General features: G+C 44.8%; 1 protein-coding gene across 3 annotated transcripts in view; it reads left to right on the top strand.

Moving 5' to 3' along the window:
* Positions 1 to 21,519, top strand: part of LOC133538908 (protein kinase C beta type-like) — a 140,758-nt gene that overhangs the window by 109,289 nt on the left and 9,950 nt on the right. For 2 of the 3 annotated variants that reach the window (XM_061880804.1, XM_061880805.1), the window contains exons 16-17: positions 1,500 to 1,640; positions 1,947 to 4,966. In XM_061880804.1, the coding sequence (XP_061736788.1) occupies positions 1,500 to 1,640; positions 1,947 to 2,099 (294 nt within the window). In that variant the 3' untranslated portion in view covers positions 2,100 to 4,966. Of the gene's footprint in view, positions 1 to 1,499; positions 1,641 to 1,946; positions 4,967 to 10,474; positions 10,854 to 21,519 lie in introns of those variants that run through there. The other variant, XM_061880806.1, reaches the window with a different exon arrangement.

Here is a 21,519-nt window from a genome sequence, read left to right as displayed (position 1 = left end):
ACTTTTTACACCAAATTGCGTCCATTCTCCCTTTTCTGTCTGCACACTGTGTCTGCTAGTAAGTACTCTGTGTGTGTGCGCTGCCAAACATGCTCCTCTGCTCGTAAAACCAGCAATGTCACCAATTCCCGTTAAAAAAACTTTTTTCAAATGGAGCGTAGTATCATTATTGATTCTTTAGACCTGGGATCGGCAACCTAAAATGTTGAAAGAGCCATATTGGACCAAAAATACAAAAACAAATCTGCCTGGAGCCGCAAAAAATTAAAAGCCATATTACATACAGATAGTGTGTCATGAGATATAAATTGAATTAAGAGGACTTAAAAGAAACTAAATGAGCTCAAATATAGCAACAAATGAGGCATAATGTTGCAATATGTACATACAGCTAGCCTAAATAGCATGTTAGCAACGATTAGCTTGCAGTCATGCAGTGACCAAATATGTCTGATTAGCACTCCACACAAGTCAATAACATCAACAAAACTCACCTTTGTGCATTCACGCACAACATTAAAAGTTTGGTGGACAAAATGAGACAGAAAAAGAAGTGGCATAGAACACGTCTTAGAAAGTCGGAGAAAGTTCTAAATGTCAGGGGTCGGCAACCCGCGCCGCCCTAGTGGCTTTGCGGAGCTTTTTCAAAAATATATGAAAAATGGAAATGATGAGGGGAAAAAAACATTTTTTGTTTTAATTTGGTTTCTGTAGGAGGACAAACATGACACAAACCTCCCTAATTGCTATAAAGCACACTGTTTGTATTAAACATGCTTCACGTATTCGAGTATTTGACGAGCGCCGTTTTGTCCTACTAATTTTGGCGGTCCTTGAACTCACCCTAGTTTGTTTACATGTATAACTTTCTCCGACTTTCTAAGACGTGTTTTATGCCACTTCTTTTTCTGTTTCATTTTGTCCACCAAACTTTTAATGTTGTGCATGAATGCACAAAGGTGAGTTTTGTTGATGTTATTGACTTGTGTGGAGTGCTAATCAGACATATTTGGTCCCTGCATGACTGCAAGTTAGTCAATGCTAACATGCTATTTATCAGAATGAGACATACTTTATTAATCCCCAAGTGGAAAGGCTAGCTATATGTAAATATTGCATCATTATGCCTCATTTGTAGCTATATTTGAGCTCATTTAGTTTCCTTTAATCAATCAATCAATGTTTATTTATATAGCCCTAAATCTCAAATGTCTCAAAGTACTGTACAAACCATTACAACTACGACATCCTCGGAAGAACCCACATAAGGGCAAGAAAAACTCACACCCAGTGGGCAGGGAGAATTCACACCCAGTGGGACGTCAGTGACAATGCTGACTATGAGAAACCTTGGAGAGGACCTCAAATGTGGGCGCTAAAGAGCCGCATGCAGGTTGCCGACCCCGCCTTAGTACCACGGGTATACGTGGTACATACGTACAACCCTAGTACACACACACACACACACAAAGATGATTGATGACGTGTGTGATCTCTAGCTGATGACCAAGAATCCAGGCAAGCGTCTGGGCTGTGGCCCCGAGGGCGAGAGGGACATCAAGGAGCACGCCTTCTTCCGCTACATCGACTGGGAAAAACTGGAGAGCAAAGAGGTCCAGCCGCCTTTCAAGCCCAGATCTGTGAGTACGCGGTGTAGCCGCTCTCCTCCTGCTCAGCACCAGCATGTCCTTAGCAAGATGAAATAAAGCCAGGGAGGCACCTGGCTGGTCCCCAGCACCCCGACATCACCTGTCATTGCTCACTAGCCTAACACCGGACCAATGAAAAGCCGCAGTCTCGGCTGTGAGCCATTTGATTGGTTAATGCCATGTTTTTTAGTTCTATCTCCCCTTTTTCTCCCCTGTTTGTTTTGCTCACATTCCTCATCACACTCTCTCCCATCCCTCCATCTTCTCTCTCTCTGTCTCTCCTCTTCCATGTGGCAGTGCGGGCGTGACGCGGAGAACTTTGACCGCTTTTTCACACGCCACCCCCCAGAGCTGACCCCCCCAGATCAGGAGCTTATAGCCAACTTGGACCAGGACGAGTTCCAAGGCTTCTCATTTCTTAACCCTGAGTACCCTCACACTTCTCACTGAGCGTGCCACACTTACACGCCAACCCCCGCCGCGCTCCGACTCCCAGATAAGACAGCCGGGGGGAAGTCGCCACGGTCGCTCACGTCCGGGTTCGGGGAAGGGGAAGTGAGCGTTGTCCGCTGGGAGCTCCGACAAAATCCAACTACCTTGGTTTGTGGCCGGAAGAAGAACACGCCAGCTTTGAGCTGCAGCCGCGCTGACTTCAACTATGGCAAGCTTCACTCGGCTCAACGCCATGCTGACATGGAAACGGGAGTTCAGAAAATACTAGTGGTATTAAAGAAATGATTGCAATCAATTACCGTATTTTCCGGGCTATAGAATGTACCGATATTCAAGCCGCACCCACCAAATTTTAAAATAAATAAATATTTTTACATATTAGCCGCACCACCCAATAAGCCGGAATAAAAAAATATATTTGTAAATGTTTATTTTCATTGTTTCCAAACAGGGCAGTAAAACGGCTGATCAGACAAAACAGAAGTCATGGTCAAGCTGCAAAAGCTAGCTCTCCAATCGGCTAAACGGAAGTGAAAGAATACAAAAATAAGTAAGTTAATAATACTAACACAACAACTTGTTAAAGTGATATATTTGCTGAATATAACGATGCTAGCCTGATTACATTACGATAGCACGTACCAATATGCATGAAAACACGCCCACACACGTCACACGTGGGACGCTTTAGTCCATACGAATTGTTTTAGTTATATTGTAAAACACACAGGTGTCGCTCGGAATGAAGAATGCTTTCGATCAGAACGGACTGTTGTATTTCCGGTTCAAGGCATTACAACAGGAAGTACATTTTCAACCTGTAGTGAGCAAACTGGTCCAAAAGATGGCGCCATAGCACAAACAACAAAACACCTTTTCAGCGTCTCTGTCGGCGTTACACGTCAAGTTTTTTCTTGAAGACAAAACATTACAGCCGTTGGCGAAGAAATAAAGTAGCCGCACCCACCAAATTTTAAAATAAATAAATAAATATTTTTACATATATTAGCCGCACCACCCAATAAGCCGGGATAAAATATACTTGTAAATGTTTATTTACATGAATTGTTTCCAAACAGGGCAGTAAAACGGCTGATTAAACAAAACAGAAGTCATGGTCAAGCTGCGAAAGCTAGCTCTCCAATCGGCTAAACAGACTCAAAGGTGAATTTACGGAAGTGAAAGAATACAAAAATAAGTAAGTTAATGATACTAACACGGATACTTGTTAATGTGTTAGCATATTCGCTGAAGCTAACGGCGCTAGCCTGATTACATTACGATACAACGTACCAATATGCATGAAAACACTCCCACGCATGTCAAACGTGGGACACGTTAGTCCGTACGAATTGTTTTAGTTTTATTGAAAAACTCACAGGTGTCGCTCGGAATGAAGAATGCTTTCGAGCAGAATGGACTGTTGTACTTCCAGTTCAAGGCATTACAACAGGAAGTACATTTTCAACCTGCAGTGAGCAAACTGGTCCAAAAGATGGCGCCTTAGCACAAACAACAAAACACCTTTTCAGCGTCTCTGTCGGCGTTACACGCAAGTTTATTCTTGGATACAAAACATTACGGCCGTTGGCGAACAAATAAAATAGCCGCACCCACCAAATTTTAAAAGAAATAAATATTTTTACATATATTAGCCACACAACCCAATAAACCGGGATAAAATATACTTGTAAATGTTTATTTACATTAATTGTTTCCAAACAGGGCAGTAAAACGGCTGATTAAACAAAACAAAAGTCATGGTCAAGCTGCGAAAGCTAGCTCTCCAATCGGCTAAACGGAAGTGAAAGAATACAAAAATGAGTAAGTTAATAATACTAACACAACAACTTGTTAATGTGATATATCATATTTGCTGAAGCTAACAATGCTAGCCTGAATACATTACGATACCACGTACCAATATGCATGAAAACACTCCTATGCACGTCACACGTGGGACGCTTTAGTCCGTACGAATTGTTTTAGTTATATTGTAAAACTCACAGGTGTCGCTCGGAATGAAGAATGTTTTCGAGCAGAATGGACTTTTGTACTTCCGGTTTAAGGCATTACAACAGGAAGTACATTTTCAACGTGCAGTGAGCAACCTGGTCCAAAAGATGGCGCCATAGCACAAACAACAAAACACCTTTTCAGCGTCTCTGTCGGCGTTACACGTCAAGTTATTTCTTGGATACAAAACATTACGGCCGTTGGCGAAGACATAAAGTAACCGCACCGTTTTATAAGCCGCAGGGTTCAAAGCTTGGGGAAACTAACTGCTTCTAGTCCGGAATATACGGTAATTACTCATTCTCACCACAGTTTGAAGTCAAACGGCCATTTCAGTTCTTTGTTTGTACAGCAAAATATTAGCACGACGACGTAAGGAGATTCAGTATTGAGAGCTGGAAAAATATACCTGAAAAATTTGCATGACTACCTTTGCAAAAGCGGAATATTTCTTCTATTCGCTCTGGTTTACTTACCAGCGTGCCAAAGTGCAGCTCAGAATCAGTCGAGCGGGTGTGCCGACGTCCACCCGCACCATCGTCTCCACCGACGCTGTCACCTTTTTCTCCCCCTGGCGTTTATTGTGAGACAGGTGCGTAACACACCTGTCAAATCCACTTCTCTCGCCTCGTCGGAAGGGCTGTTGTCGTCCCGGTTTTTGTTGCCACGGCAACAATTTGCTCCAGACAGACAGATGATAACAAACCAAGTACAGTACAAAGCGGGAAACACGTGAAGATTTTTAAATGAATATATCAAATGTTATTGTTGTGGAGGAAAGAAAGAAGCTTCCATGGATTGTCTTGTTCTGTATGACTGGAAATGAAAATATACTCACTGGCGCCGATTGTGCTGTGTCTGCCTTCTTTCAGCCACTTAAAAACAACAACATTTGCAACTCAAATATGTATGCAGCAGCTTTTCAATTGGGGAAAAGTTGAATTACTACAAGTGTAAAAAAAACAACTTAGTTTTACTACAGGGGTGTCCAAACTTTTTCCACTGAGGGCCGCACAATGAAAAATCAAAGCACTAAGTTGATATTTTTTCATTTTCAAAACCAATACAATATACACTTTTTTATGGGGTGGGGGGGGGCATCCCTCAAATTAGGTCCTAGGAACCCAGAAGGGTTTCAGTCTTAAAAAAGGTTAAAAATAAGTCATATAGTAATCGCTAATTCTACTTCATTTTTTTTTTTTTTTTTACATTTTACGAGCTTTTTGTCGAAAGCCTATTTTTTGGGGCAAAAATACAAAATATACAATATTTTTCCCCAAAAAGATTTTCAAAGTGGAATATTTGTTGATATTTCATAGCAAAATTGATTTTGGCGGCATAGCTCTGTTGGTAGAGCGGCCGTGCCAGCAACTTGAGGGTTGCAGGTTCGATTCCCGCTTCCGCCATCCTAGTCACTGCCGTTGTGTCCTTGGGCAAGACACTTTTACCCACCTGCTCCCAGTGCCACCCACACTGGTTTAAATGTAACCTAGATATTGGGTTTCACTATGTAAAGCGCTTTTGAGTCACTAGAGAAAAGCGTTATATAAATATAATTCACTTCACTTTTATTATATATTTTTTATTTTTTTTTGCAAAGACAGTTGTTATTAAATTCAACTGAAATTCTTGGGGATCCAAAAGTGCCCCAGTCATTAAAATGTCATGTTTTTTAAATTTTTATTTTATTTTTCATTCAACACTTAAATCTATGTATCAGCTTCAGATATATATATACACTATATATCAATACAGTGTAATTAGTTTAATATATTTATAATAACAATCAATAGGATAATTAGTGTAATTAGTATTAGTATATAATTAGTATGGACATTTTTTTCTAATTTTCACATTTTTTATGTTTGTTGTATTTATGTCCTTTTTGTCCTTAAATCAATCAATAGTTTATAGAAACATTGATTTTGATTTATTATTATTTTTTGAGGACTTATAAAAAAAACGGTGTTATTAGTCAACAATGCAACTTTTTCTCGTTGCATTTCACCAATTTTATTGCACTTTTTAATGTTTAAAAAATATATATATATATATATTTTAGTATTTTTAGAATGATGTGCTGCGGGCCGGTAAAACATTAGTTGTGGGCCGCAAATGGCCCCCGGGCCACACTTTGGACACCCTTGTTTTATTAGAACATGTAGATTTAGCCTCCTGGTGGCAACACAAAAACTGATGGATTTCTTCCATACCACAAGTGTCCGAGTCAAGGGCTGAGGTACAGTTAATACAGCACTTACTGTCAGGTTCAAACATTGATGAAATCTATTAAACAGACCAGAAGCAAGGAATTAAACAGAGACAGAATTCAATTTAGCTCATTGAGGAGAAACATCTGGGGTGTACTCTTTTTTACAGTCTTCCACCACGCTCTGACCAGTTGCACGCCTCTTCTTTTACTTGGACTTTCCCTGATTACATGACAACAGCTGTTTTAGTACAGTACCTTTACTGTACATGTTGCGTTTGAGGACCGTCCTCATTTCAGATTCTTCAATTGTGTTAACCATTGTAACACACAATCATGTAAAGTACGTGGTGCGTTTGAGGACCGTCCTCAGTTCAGATTCTTCAATTGTGTTAACTGTTGTAACACACAATCACGTACAGTACGTGGTGCGTTTGAGGACCGTCCTCAGTTCATATTCTTCAATTGTGTTAACCGTTGTAACACAAAATCACGTACAGTACGTGGTGCGTTTGAGGACTGTCCTCAGTTCAGATTTTTCAATTGTGTTAACCGTTGTAACACACAATCATGTACAGTACGTGGTGCGTTTGAGGACCGTCCTCAGTTCAGATTCTTCAATTGTGTTAACTGTTGTAACACACAATCACGTACAGTACGTGGTGCGTTTGAGGACTGTTCTCATTTCAGATTCTTCAATTATGTTAATTGTTGTAACACACAACCATGTACAGTACGTGGTGCGTTTGAGGACCGTCCTCAGTTCAGATTCTTCAATTGTGTTAACCATTGTAACACACAATCACGTACAGTACGTGGTGCGTTTGAGGACCGTCCTCAGTTCATATTCTTCAATTGCGTTAACTGTTGTAACACACAATCACGTACAGTAAGTGGTGCGTTTGAGGACCGTCGTCAGTTCAGCTGGCTGTGATAAGACGAGACAAGAGGAGGTAAACCCTTTTATTTATTTTTTTGTTTTTATGTTCTCTGCTCACCTCCTCTCCCAGTGTTGAAGCTGTTTTTGGACTCTGTGTGTTCTGGAATGTTCCTCTCTCCCACACAGGTCTTGTCTCAGGTCTGCTTGTGTCAGTCAGGACTTGTTTCCACTCATATCTTCGCTTCTCTCTCTGGGTTTCTTTGTGCTTCTGTTCTTGTCACCGTGCTCCTACACGCGAGTCCTGCTCCAAATGATCAGAATAATGTTCATAATTAAAGACGCCGGACACAAGAAATATACATTTTTCAATTCCGATACAAAACCGATATTGGAACCTTGAAAATTGGCCGATACCGATCAAATATCAGCACAATCTTGCGTGCTTTTTTTTATTTGCAAGGCCAGTGAAATTACTCCGAGGACAGTGGTAGCTGTGAAAAAACACTTTTAAACTGTCTGGAAGGGATTTTAGCTGTCTTCAAGGTGAAGTGGAGTGCTAATTGTTTTTTGGCAATGGCTTTTCTACCTTCAAGGTACTCAAAGCGCTTTGACACTATTTCCACATTCACACACTGATGGCCATGCAAGGCCCTAACCAGCACCCATCAGGAGCAAGGGTGAAGTGTCTTGCTCAAGGACACAACGGACGTGACGAGGTTGGTAGTAGGTGGGGATCGAACCAGGAACCCTCGGGTTGCTGGCACGGCCACTCTCCCAACCTTGCTCGCCGTCCCTGTCCGTAGGCACAGTAATTGTGTGGGTGCGATTAGCAGACTGACTTGCCACCTAGCGATCAGCGGCCCTAGCTGCCTGCTGGCGATTAGCACACTAGTTGCCAGCTAGTGATCGGAGGCCCATTGCTGCCTGCTGGCGATTAGCACGCTAGTTGCCAGCTCCTGATCAATGTGCTAATTGCCCCCTAGCTGCCCGCTGGCGATAAGCAGTCATAGCTGCTAGTTAGCGTGCCAGTTGTCACCTGGTAATTAACAGCCCGAACTTCCAGCTGTCAATTAACACAGCTAGCGATTAGCACACTACTTGCCAGCTGGTGGTTAGCTACCAGCTAGCGATCAGCGCACTGGTTGTCAGCTTGTAATTAAGATGCTAGTTGCCGACCCTACTTGCCAACTAGGGATCAATGCACTAATTTCACCCTAGCGATTAGCTGCCCGCTGGTGATTAGCAGTTGTAGCTGCTAGTTAGCGCGCTGGTTTCCACTTGGCAATTAACGGCCCGAGCTGCCAGCTGTCAATTAACACACGAGTGGCCAGCTAGCGATTAGCCCACTACTTGCCAGCTGGTGGTTAGCTGCCGGCTAGCGATCAGCGCACTAGTTGTCAGCTTGTGATTAAGATGCTAGTAGCCGACCCTAGTTGCCAGCTAGGGATCAATGCGCTAATTTCACCCTAGCGATTAGCTGCCCGCTGGTGATTAGCAGTTGTAGCTGCTAGTTAACGCTCTAGTTGCCACCTCGCAGCTAACGGCGCAAGCTGCCAGCTGTCAATTAACACAGGAGTTGCCAGCTAACGATTAGCACACTAGTTGCCAACTAGCGATCAGCGGCCCATTGCTGCCTGCTGGCGATTAGCACGCTAGTTGCCAGCTCGTGATCAATGCGCTAATTGCCCCTAGCTGCCTGCTGGTGATAAGCAGTCATAACTGCTAGTTAGCGCGCTAGTTGCCACATGGCAATGAACGGTCCGAGCTGCCAGCTGTCAATTAACACACGGGTGGCCAGCTAGCGATTAGCACACTACTTGCCAGCTGGTGGTTAGCTGCCGGCTAGCGATCAGCGCACTAGTTGTCAGCTTGTGATTAAGATGCTAGTTGCCGACCCTAGTTGCCAACTAGGGATCAATGCAGTAATTTCAACCTGGCGATTAGCTGCCCGCTGGTGATTAGCAATTGTAGCTGCTAGTTAGCGCGCTAGTTGCCACCTGGCAATTAACGGCCTGAGCTGCCAGCTGTCAATTAACACACGAGTGGCCAGCTAGCGATTAGCACACTAGTCGCCAGCTGGTGGTTAGCTGCCGGCTAGCGATCAGCGCACTAGTTGTCAGCTTGTGATTAAGATGCTAGTTGCCGACCCTTGTTGCCAGCTAGGGATCAATGCACTAATTTCACCCTAGCGATTAGCTGCCCGCTGGTGATTAGCAGTTGTAGCTGCTAGTTAACGCTCTAGTTGCCACCTCGCAACTAACGGCGCAAGCTGCCAGCTGTCAATTAACACACGAGTGGCCAGCTAGCGATTAGCACACTACTTGCCAGCTGGTGGTTAGCTGCCGGCTAGCGATCAGCGCACTATTTGTCAGCTTGTGATTAAGATGCGAGTTGCCAGCTAACGATTAGCACACTAGTTGCCAGCTAGCGATTAGCGGCCCCTTGCTGCCTGCTGGCGATTAGCACGCTAGTTGCCAGTTCGTGATCAATGCGCTAATTGCCCCCTAGCTGCCCGCTGGTGATAAGCGGTCATAGCTGCTAGTTAGCGCGCTAGTTGCCACATGGCAATTAACGGCCCGAGCTGCCAGCTGTCAATTAACACAAGAGTGGCCAGCTAGCGATTAGCACACTACTTGCCAGCTGGTGGTTAGCTGCCGGCTAGCGATCAGCGTACTAGTTGTCAGCTTGTGATTAAGATGCTAGTTGCCAGCTCGCGATCAATGCGCTAATTTCACCCTAGCGATTAGCTGCCTGCTGGTGATTAGCAGTTGTAGCTGCTAGTTAACGCTCTAGTTGCCACCTCGCAACTAACGGCGCAAGCTGCCAGCTGTCAATTAAAACAGGAGTTGCCAGCTAACGATTAGCACACTAGTTGCTGAATAGCAGTTAGCAGCACTGGCTGCTATCTAGTGGTTAGTGGTCAGCTAGCGATTAGAGGACCTAGTTGGCAGCCAACTATTAGATGTGCTAGAGTGTATCATTTGAACAAGAAGGTACTTTTAGGAGAGTTTGTAGTGAAAAGAGCGTTTCGATAGGTGAGTAGGTGGTCCCTGCTTCGTCACTTTTGTTCGTAAACCAAATATTTGTACAACTCTTTCATTTCCAATCTTCACTCACGGTCATCAAACATGTTTGTGTGGACTTTTCTCTCCTCCCTCATCACTGTGCTTCAATTGGACTTCTTCCTGCTTCCTGTCAGTCTGCTGCCCCGCCCCCCTCACCCCCGCACCAGTAACTCTGAACTCCGACCTTTTGTCCCTCCGGCAGAAATCCCGCCGAGACGTGGGCAACTTCGACAAGGAGTTCACCAAGATGGCGGTGGAGCTGACGCCGACGGACAAACTCTTCATCATGAACTTGGACCAGAACGACTTTCAAGGCTTCTCCTATACCAACCCGGAATTTGTTATACAAGTCTGACCGAACCTGGACTAGGACCTGGACCTGGACCTGGACCTGGACCTGCACCTGTACTAGGACCTGGACCTGCACCTGGACTAGGACCTGGACTAGACTGACAAGGACAGGGACAAAAAAGTGAAAAGCAGATAGTTGGCGAGCATGCTACTTGCAGCTTCATTGGGCATCATGTAAATTGGCATCAAGACAAGCGGGTGTCCAAGCTGCGGCACAGGGGCCATCTGAGGTCTGTAGCGGCTTTTTATTGGCACGTTCTTCCACTGGGGTGTCCACACTTCATCCACTGGGGGGTCCACACTTCATCCACAGGGGTGTCCACACTTCATCCACTGGGGGGTCCACATTTCATCCACTGGGGTGTCCACACTTCTTTCACTGGGGTGCCACACTTAATCCACTGGGGGGTCCACACTTCTTCCACTGGGGTGTCCACACGTCTTCCACTGGGGTTCCACACTTCTTCCTTTGGGGTGTCCACACTTCTTCCACAGGGGGGTCTACACTTCAGCCACTTGGGGGTCGACACTTCTTCCCCTGGGGGGTCCACACTTCTTCTACTGGGGTGTCCATACTTCTTCCTTTGGGGTGTTCACACTTCATCCACTGGGGGGTCCACACTTCTTTCACTGGGGTGCCACACTTAATCCACTGGGGGGTCCACACTTCTTCCACTGGGGTGTCCACACTTCTTCCACTGGGGTTCCACACTTCTTCCTTTGGGGTGTCCACACTTCTTCCACAGGGGGGTCTACACTTCAGCCACTTGGGGGTCGACACTTCTTCCCCTGGGGGGTCCACACTTCTTCTACTGGGGTGTCCATACTTCTTCCTTTGGGGTGTTCACACTTCATCCACTGGGGGGTCCACACTTCTTCCACTGGGGTGTCCACACTTCTTCCACTGGGGTTCCACACTTCTTCCTTTGGGGTGTCCACACTTCATCCACTGGGGGTCCACACTTCTTCCACTCGGGTGTCCACACTTCTTCTACTGGGGGTCCACACTTCTTCCTTTGGGGTGTCCACACTTCATCCACTGGGGGTCCACACTTCTTCCACAGGGGGGTCTACACTTCAGCCACTTGGGGGTCGACACTTCTTCCCCTGGGGGGTCCACACTTCTTCTACTGGGGTGTCCATACTTCTTCCTTTGGGGTGTTCACACTTCATCCACTGGGGTGTCCACACTTCTTTCACTGGGGTGCCACACTTAATCCACTGGAGGGTCCACACTTCTTCCACTGGGGTGTCCACACTTCTTCCACTGGGGTTCCACACTTCTTCCTTTGGGGTGTCCACACTTCTTCCACAGGGGGGTCTACACTTCAGCCACTTGGGGGTCGACACTTCTCCCCCTGGGGGGTCCACACTTCTTCTACTGGGGTGTCCATACTTCTTCATTTGGGGTGTTCACACTTCATCCACTGGGGGGTCCACACTTCTTCCACTGGGGTGTCCACACTTCTTCCACTGGGGTTCCACACTTCTTCCTTTGGGGTGTCCACACTTCATCCACTGGGGGTCGACACTTCTTCCACTGGGGTGTCCACACTTCTTCTACTGGGGGTCCACACTTCTTCCTTTGGGGTGTCCACACTTCATCCACTGGGGGTCCACACTTCTTCCACAGGGGGGTCTACACTTCAGCCACTTGGGGGTCGACACTTCTTCCCCTGGGGGGTCCACACTTCTTCTACTGGGGTGTCCATACTTCTTCCTTTGGGGTATTCACACTTCATCCACTGGGGTGTCCACACTTCTTTCACTGGGGTGCCACACTTAATCCACTGGGGGGTCCACACTTCTTCCACAGGGGTGTCCACACTTCTTCCACTGGGGTTCCACACTTCTTCCTTTGGGGTGTCCACACTTCTTCCACAGGGGGGTCTACACTTCAGCCACTTGGGGGTCGACACTTCTTCCCCTGGGGGGTCCACACTTCTTCTACTGGGGTGTCCATACTTCTTCCTTTGGGGTGTTCACACTTCATCCACTGGGGGGTCCACACTTCTTCCACTGGGGTTCCACACTTCTTCCTTTGGGGTGTCCACACTTCATCCACTGGGGGTCCACACTTCTTCCACTGGGGTGTCCACACTTCTTCTACTGGGGGTCCACACTTCTTCCTTTGGGGTGTCCACACTTCATCCACTGGGGGTCCACACTTCTTCCACTGGGGTCCACACTTCTTCCACTGGGGGATCTACACTTCTTTCACTTGGGGGTCCACACTTCTTCCACTGGGGTGTCCACACTTCTTCCACTGGGGGGTCCACACTTCTTCCACTGGGGGTCCACACTTCTTCCATTGGGGTGTCCACACTTCTTTCACTGGGGGGTCCACACTTTATCCACTGGGGTTTCCACACTTCTTCCACTGGGGTGTCCACACTTCATCCACTGGGGGGTCCACACTTCTTCCACTGGGGTGTCCACACTTCTTCCACTGGGGGTCCACACTTCTTCCTTTGGGGTGTCCACACCTCATCCACTGGGGGTCCACACTTATTCCCCTGGGGGGTCCACACTTCTTCCACTGGGGTGTCCATACTTCTTCCACTGGGGTGTCCATACTTCTTCCTTTGGGGTGTTCACACTTCATCTACTGGGGGTCCAAACTTCTTCCACTGGGGTGTCCACACTTCTTCCACTGGGGGTCCACACTTCTTCCTTTGGGGTGTCCACACTTCATCCACTGGGGGTCCACACTTCTTCCACTGGGGTCCACACATCTTCCACTGGGGGGTCTACACTTCTTTCACTTGGGGGTCCACACTTCTTCCACCGGGGTGTCCACACTTCTTCCACTGGGGTGTCCACACTTCTTCCACTGGGGGTCCACACTTCTTTCACTAGGGTGTCAACACTTCTTCCACTGGGGTTTCCACACTTCTTCCACTGGGGTGTCCACACTTCTTCCACCGGGGTGTCCACACTTCTTCCACTGGGGGGTCCACACTTTATCCACTGGTGTTTCCACACTTCTTCCACTGGGGTGTCCACACTTCTTCCACCGGGGTGTCCACACTTCTTCCACTGGGGGGTCCACACTTTATCCACTGGGGGGTCCACACTTTATCCACTGGGGTTTCCACACTTCTTCCACTGGGGTGTCCACACTTCTTCCACTGGGGGGTCCACACTTTATCCACTGGGGGGTCCACACTTTATCCACTGGGGGGTCCACACTTTATCCACTGGGGTTTCCACACTTCTTCCACTGGGGTGTCCACACTTCTTCCACTGGGGGGTCCACACTTTATCCACTGGGGGGTCCACACTTTATCCACTGGGGGTCCACACTTCTTCCACTGGGGTGTCCACACTTCATCCACTGGGGTGTCCACGCTTCTTCCCCTGGGGGTCCACACTTCATCCCCTGGGGTGTCCACACTTCATCCCCTGGGGTGTCCACACTTCTTCCACTGGGGTGCCACACTTAATCCACTGGGGGGTCCACACTTCATCCACTGGGGGGTCCACACTTCATCCACTGGGGGTTCCACACTTCTTTCACTGGGGTGTCCACACTTCTTCCACTGGGTAGTCCACACTTCTTTCCCTGGAGTGTCCACACTTCTTCCACTGGGGGGTCCACACTTCTTTCACTGGGGGGTAAACACTTCTTTCACTGGGGGGGAAACACTTCTTTCACTGGGGGGTCCACACTTCATCCACTGGGGTGTCCACACTTGTTCCACTGGGGGTCCACACTTCTTCCACTGGGGTGTCCACACTTCATCCACTAGGTGGTCCACACTTCTTCCACTGGGGGGGCCACACTTATTCCACTGAGGGGTCCACACTTCTTTCACTGGGGGGTCCACACTTCTTCCACTGGGGTTTCCACACTTCTTCCCCTGGGGTGTCCACACTTCATCCACTCGGGGTCCATACTTCTTCCACTGGGGTGTCCACACTTCTTCCACTAGGGTGTCCACACTTCTTCCACTGGGGTGTCCACACTTTTTCCACTGGGGTGTCCACACTTTTTCCACTAGGGGGTCCACACTTCTTCCATTGGGGGGTCCACACTTCTTCAACTGGGGTGTCCAAACTTCTTCCACTGGGGTGTCCACACTTCATCCACTGGGGAGTCCACACTTCATCCACTGGGGTGTCCACACTTCTTCCTCTGGGGGGTCCACACATCTTCCCCTGGGGTGTCCACACTTCTTCCACTGGAGGGTCCACACTTCTTCCACTGGGGTGTTCACACTTCATCCCCTGGGGTGTCCACACTTCTTCCACTGGGGTGTTCACACTTCATCCACTGGGGAGTCCACACTTCATCCACTGGGGTGTCCACACTTCTTCCTCTGGGGGGGTCCACACATCTTCCCCTGGGGTGTCCACACTTTTTCCACTGGAGGGTCCACACTTCTTCCACTGGGGTGTTCACACTTCATCCCCTGGGGTGTCCACACTTCTTCCACTGGGGGGTCCACACTTCTTCCTCTGGGGGGGTCCACACATCTTCCCCTGGGGTTCCCCACTTCTTCCATTGGGGGGTCCACACTTCTTCCCCTGGGGGTCCCCACTTCTTCCATTGGGGGGTCCACACTTCACCCACTGGGGGGTCCACACTTCTTCCTCTGGGGTGTCCACACTTCTTCCACTGGGGTGTCCACACTTCATACACTGGGGGTCCACACTTCTTCCACTGGGGGGTCCACACTTATTACCCTGGGGGGTCCACACTTATTCCCCTGGGGTGTCCACACTTCTTCCACTGGGGGGTCCACACTTCATCCACTGATGTCCACACTTCTTCCCCTGGGGGGTCCACACTTCATACACTGGGGGTCGCACACTGAAAAATCAAAGCATGTGGGGTCCATTTTGATACTTGTCATTGTCAAAATCAATATGATAGCTCAACTTTTTTATCCTTTAGGGCTCTCCTCAAGTTTAGTGTTTACGTTTGAATCTCTAGATCAGGGGTGTCCAATTTATTTTTAGTATATATATATATATATATATATATATATATATATATATATATATATATATTAGGGGTGTACCGGTACACAAAAATGTTGGTTCCGTACATACCTCGGTTTAGAGCAGTTCGGTTCATTTTAGGTACAGTAAGAAAACAACAAAATATACATGTTTTGGTTATTTATTTACCAACTTTGTAAACAATGGCATAACATACATACAGGTGCTGTTCATATTATTAGAATATCATGAAAAAGTTGATTTATTTCAGTGATTATATTCAGAACGTGAAACTTACATATTATATCAATTCATTACACACATAGTGATATATTTGAAATTTTTATTTCTTTAAATGTTGATGATTAGTACTGACAATTACTGAAAATCCCAAATTCAGTATCTCAGAAAATTAGAATATTAGTTACGACTAGTACCCAAAAATATTTTTTAGAAATGTGGGCCAACTGAAAAGTATGAACATGGAATGTTTCAGCATGTACGGCAATCAATACTTAGTTGCAGCTCCTTTTGCCTGAATTGCTGCAGCAATACGGCGTGGCATGGAGTCCACCAGTCTGTTGCACTCCTCAGGTGTTATGAGAGCCCAGGTTGATTTAATAGTGGCCTTCAGCTCTTCAGCAGTGTTGGCTCTGGCATCTCGCATCTTCCGCTTCACAATACCCCATAGGTTTTCTATGGGGTTAAGGTCAGGTGAGTTTGCAGGCCAATCAAGAGCAGGGATACCATGGTCCTTAAACCAGGTACTGGTAGATTTGGCACTGTGTGCAGGTGCCAAGTCATGTTGGAAAATGAAATCTTCACCTCCACGAAATTGGTCCGCGGCGGGCAGCATAAAGTTTCCTGGTAGACTGCTGCATTGACCCTAGACCTCAGGAAACACAGTGGACCAACACCAGCAGATGACATGGCACCCCAGACCATTACCCATTGTGGAAATTTGACACTGGACTTCAGGCAACGTGGATTCTGTGCCTCTCCTGTCTTCCTCCAGACTCTGGGACCTTGATTTCCAAAGGAGATACAACATGTACTTTCATCTGAAAACATAACTTTGGACCACTCAGCAGCAGTCCAGTCTTTTTTGTCTTGAGCCCAGGCGAGACGCTTTTGACGTTGTCTCTTATTCAAGAGTGGCTTAACACAAGGAATGCGACAGCTAAAGCCCATATCTTGCATACGTCGGTGGGTGGTGGTTCTTGAAGCACTGACTCCAGCTGCAGTCCACTCTTTGTGGATCTCCCCCACATTTTTGAATCGGTTTTGTTTGACAATCATCTCCAGGGCGCGGTTATCCCTCTTGCTTGTACACTTTTTTCTACCACATCTTTGTCTTCCCTTCGCCTCTCTATTAATGTGCTTGGACACAGAGCTCTGGGAACATCCAACCTCTTTGGCAATGACCTTTTGTGTCTTGCCCTCCTTCTTTAAAGTATCAATGGTCATCTTTTGGACAGTTGTCAAGTCAGCAGTCTTCCCCATGATGGTCTGTCATACAGAATCAAAACGAGAGACCATTTAAAGCTTTTCCAGGTGTTTTGAGTTAGTTAGCTAATTAGAGTGTGGCACCAGGTGTCTTCAATATCTGACCTTTTCACCATATTCTAATTTTCTGAGATGTTGAATTTCGGGTTTTCATTGGTTGTCAACTATAATCGTCTCCTTTTTGGCAAAAAACACTTGAAATGTATCAGTCTGTTTGGAATGAATGTATACATTCTTCAAGTTTGACTTTCTAAATGGAATTAATGAAATCAACTTTTTCATGATATTCTAATAATATGACCAGCACCTGTACATATATATATATATATATATATATATATATATATATATATATATATATATATATATATATATATATATATATATATATATATATACATATATACACACACACAGGGTCCATTGCCAGAGTTTATGTGGTCAACATATATATTGTTGGTCAACATTGCAACTTTTTGTGGTTACATTTCACCTATTTGATCTTTTGTTTGTTTCTTGAAATAGTATTTTTACAATGTGGCGTGTGCCATTAACAAATGGCCCCTGGGCCACACTTTGGACACCCCTGCTCTTAAAGTAAAATTTCCACGCAAAAAAGGTATAAAGCCATGAAGAAAAAGTGAAATGTTTATTTTATTTAAACATCCAAAGTAACTTTTTTCTAACAGTACATGTTATCAGTGTTAACTTCTGTCCCCTCCATTACAAAGCTTCAAAGGGGCCACACGTCCTTTGATTTTTTTAATATGGGGCCCTCGGTTCAAAAAGTTGGCACTTAGTGTTGGGTGTTGAGTACACGGCCAAAGTGGTTCTTGGTCAGAACCGGTTCTTAGTCCTCGGAATCATTTGCCATTGTTTCAAAGGACATCAGAGCGCAACATGCCGCCTCAAATGGTGTCATATTCTCAATTCAACTGAGGATTTCTCCCACATTCCACATTCCACAATCCACATTCCACAATCCACATTCATTCCCTGGGTTTGAGTTGAGGTTGCAAACAGGAAGTCAAATTGCAATTCGAATTGAAGGTAGTCGAGTTGAAATTCCAATGATTTTGGTGTGAATCATGCTTTACATCTTTCATAAACACATTTCTTACATTCACTATTGAGATATTCCATAAACAATTATTTTGTAGTTAATTAAATTAACAGTATGGTAAGTGTTCACATTTGAGTAAATTTTTCTAGGTATAAAAAAAAGTCCTTGGAGCTATCTTGTTAGCATGTTAACTGTTAGCATTTTAGCCACTTTTATAGTCAAGTCATGGCTATTGTTAGTTGGAGCTATCTTACTAGCATGCTGAGTGTTAGCATCTTAGCCCCTTTTGCGGGTACAATATAAAACAAAGTCTTGAATATTCTTACTTTGGGCTATCTGGCCAGCAAATTAACTTTTAGCACTTTTGTAAGTAGGATAAACAACAGCAAGTCCTAGGTATTGCTACTTGGCCCTATCTTGCTAGCATGTTAACTGCGTTAACATTTTAGCCACTTTTATAGGTAAAAGTCATGGCTGTTGTTATTTGGAGTTTGCATGCTGAGTGTTAGCATTTTAGCCACTTTTGCGGGTACCCTATAAAACAAAGTCATGCATATTGTTACCCGAATCTGGCATGCTAACCGTTAGCATTTTAGTCACTTTTGCGAGTACAGTATAAAGCAAAGTCATGGCTATTGTTGGTTGGAGCTATCTTGCTAGCATGCTGAGTGTTAGCATCTTAGCCTCTTTTGCAGGTACGGTATGAAACAAAGTCATGGATATTATTTGAAACAAGCATGCTATCTCTAAGCATTTTAGCCACTTTTGCGAGGACAATATAAAACAAAGTCATGGATATTGTTACTTGAAGCTAGCATGCTAACTGTTACCATTTTAGCCCACTTTTGCGGATACAGTATAAAACAAAGTCGTGGATATTGTTACTTGAAGCTAGCATGCTGAGTGTTAGCATTTTAACCACTTTTGCAGGTACAGTATAAAACAAAGTCATGGATATTATTTGAAACAAGCATGCTATCTCTTAGCATTTTAGCCACTTTTGCGAGGACAATATAAAACAAAGCCATGGATATGGTTACTTCGGGCTATCTGGCTTGCAAGTTAACTTGGCATTTTAGCCACTTTTGTAGGCAAGGTATAAAACAAAAAGATATTGTTACTTGAAGCTAGCATGCTAACTGTTAGCATTTTAGCCCACTTTTGCGGATACAGTATAAAACAAAGTCGTGGATATTGTTACTTGAAGCTAGCATGCTGAGTGTTTGCATTTTAGCCATTTTTGCGGGTATAGTATAAAACAAAGTCATGGATATTATTTGAAATAAGCATGCTATCTCTTAGCATTTTAGCCACTTTTGCGAGGACAATATAAAACAAAGTCATGGATATTGTTACTTGAAGCTAGCATGCTAACTGTTATCATTTTAGCCCACTTTTGCGGGTACAGTATAAAACAAAGTTGTGGATATTGTTACTTGAAGCTAGCATGCTGAGTGTTAGCATTTTAACCACTTTTGCGGGTACAGTATAAAACAAAGTCCATCCATCCATCCATTTTCTACCGCTTATTCCCTTTCGGGGTCGCGGGGGGCGCTGGCGCCTATCTCAAGCATGCTATCTCTTAGCATTTTAGCCACTTGCGAGGACAGTATAAAACAAAGTCATGGATATTGTTACTTCGGGCTATCTGGCTTGCAAGTTAACTTGGCATTTTAGCCACTTTTATAGGCAAGGTATAAAACAAAAAGGTATTGTTACTTGAAGCTAGCATGCTAACTGTTAGCATTTTAGCCACTTTTGCGGGTACAGTGTAAAACAAAGTCATGGATATTATTTGAAGCAAACATGCTATCTCTAAGCATTTTAGCCACTTTTGCGAGGACGGTATAAAACAAAGTCATGGATATTATTTGAAACAAGCATGTTGTCTCTTAGCATTTTAGCTACTTTTGCGAGGACAGTATAAAACAAAGTCATGGATATTGTTACTTCGGGCTAACGGCTAACATGTTAACTGTTAGCATTTAGCCACTTTTGTAGGTACAGTACACAACTAAATGTCATGGATATTGACCTCGGTGCAATCTTGTTTACATTTAACTTTTTAGCCACTTTTGTAGTCATGGATATTGTTACCTGAAGCTAGTATGCTAACTGTTAGCATTTTATCCACTTGTGTAGGTAGCCCCACAGTATAAAACTAAATTTAATAGATATTGTTCATTGGAGCTGTCTGGCCAGCATGTTAACTGTTAGCATTTTAGCCACTTTTGCGGGTACAGTATTAAACAGTCGTAGATATTGTTACTTGAAGCTAGCATGCTAACTCTTAGCATTTGATCCACTTGTGTAGGTAGGCCCACTGTATGAAACAACATGGAATAGATGTTGTTACATGTTAACTGTTAGCATTTTAGCAACTTTTATAGGTACAGTGTACCACAAAAAGTTATGGGTAATGTTATTCAGCACACTCTTGCTAGCATGTTAAATTTGAGCATTTTAACCACTTTTATGGGTAAAAGTCAAGGCTATTGTTACTTGAAGCGATCTCAATACCATGTTAAGTGTTAGCATTTCAGCCACCTTTGCAGGCACAGTATAAAACAGTCAAGGGTATTGTTACTTGAAGCTATCATGCTAAGTGTTAGCATTTTAGCCACTTTTGCGGGTACAGTTTAAAAGTAAATGTAATAGATGTTGTCACTTGGAGCTACGTGGCTATGCTAACTCAACATTTTTGCCACTTTTGTTGACAAAATATAGTCATGGCTATTGTTACTCGGAGCTAGCTATGAGTTAGCATGCTTGAATTGTAGTTTTGTAGGTTTAAGTCATGAATCATTTTGCTTTCAGATAAGTTGTTTTAAAGTGTTGATGAAAACATGAACGTCTTCCTGCTACTTGGCTAAAGTGGAATTTCTCTGACTGGCCGTTATTGGAACTGCACTTGCAATTGCTGTCATTCTAATTGCAATTTAACATCCTGAGGGGTGAAGCCCATTCAATTGCAACTGGATGTTGTTGACATTGTGAAGTCAAATGTTGCAAAAGCCTGTTAGCCTCTGATGCTACGTCTGAAGGTGGATTATGTTTGGTGTAAACGAGGTTCGCACACAACAGTGAAAGGGAACTAAAAGTGCTGAAAATTGGGCTTTTGATCCCCATTTGCCAAACAAGACATGAGACAAGTCATGTTGGACTGGGAAGTATCTGTAAGACATGAGGACATATCACTCCAGTAAAAACCCCAAAAGCAGTCTTTTGCAAATCATTTTCAACTTCTATTCAACTGAATAGACTGCAAAGACAAGATATTTCATGTTCACACTGACAAACTTTCATGAAGTTAGAACTGAATGGCAGCAACACATTGCAAAAAAGGCATTTTTACCAGTGTGTTACATGGCCTTTCCTTT

This window comes from Nerophis ophidion, linkage group LG20 (assembly GCF_033978795.1).
Source record: "Nerophis ophidion isolate RoL-2023_Sa linkage group LG20, RoL_Noph_v1.0, whole genome shotgun sequence".
Lineage (NCBI taxonomy): Eukaryota > Metazoa > Chordata > Actinopteri > Syngnathiformes > Syngnathidae > Nerophis > Nerophis ophidion.
The sequence above is the reverse complement of the archived record's forward strand: the minus strand, read 5'-3'. Positions and strand labels throughout refer to the sequence as shown.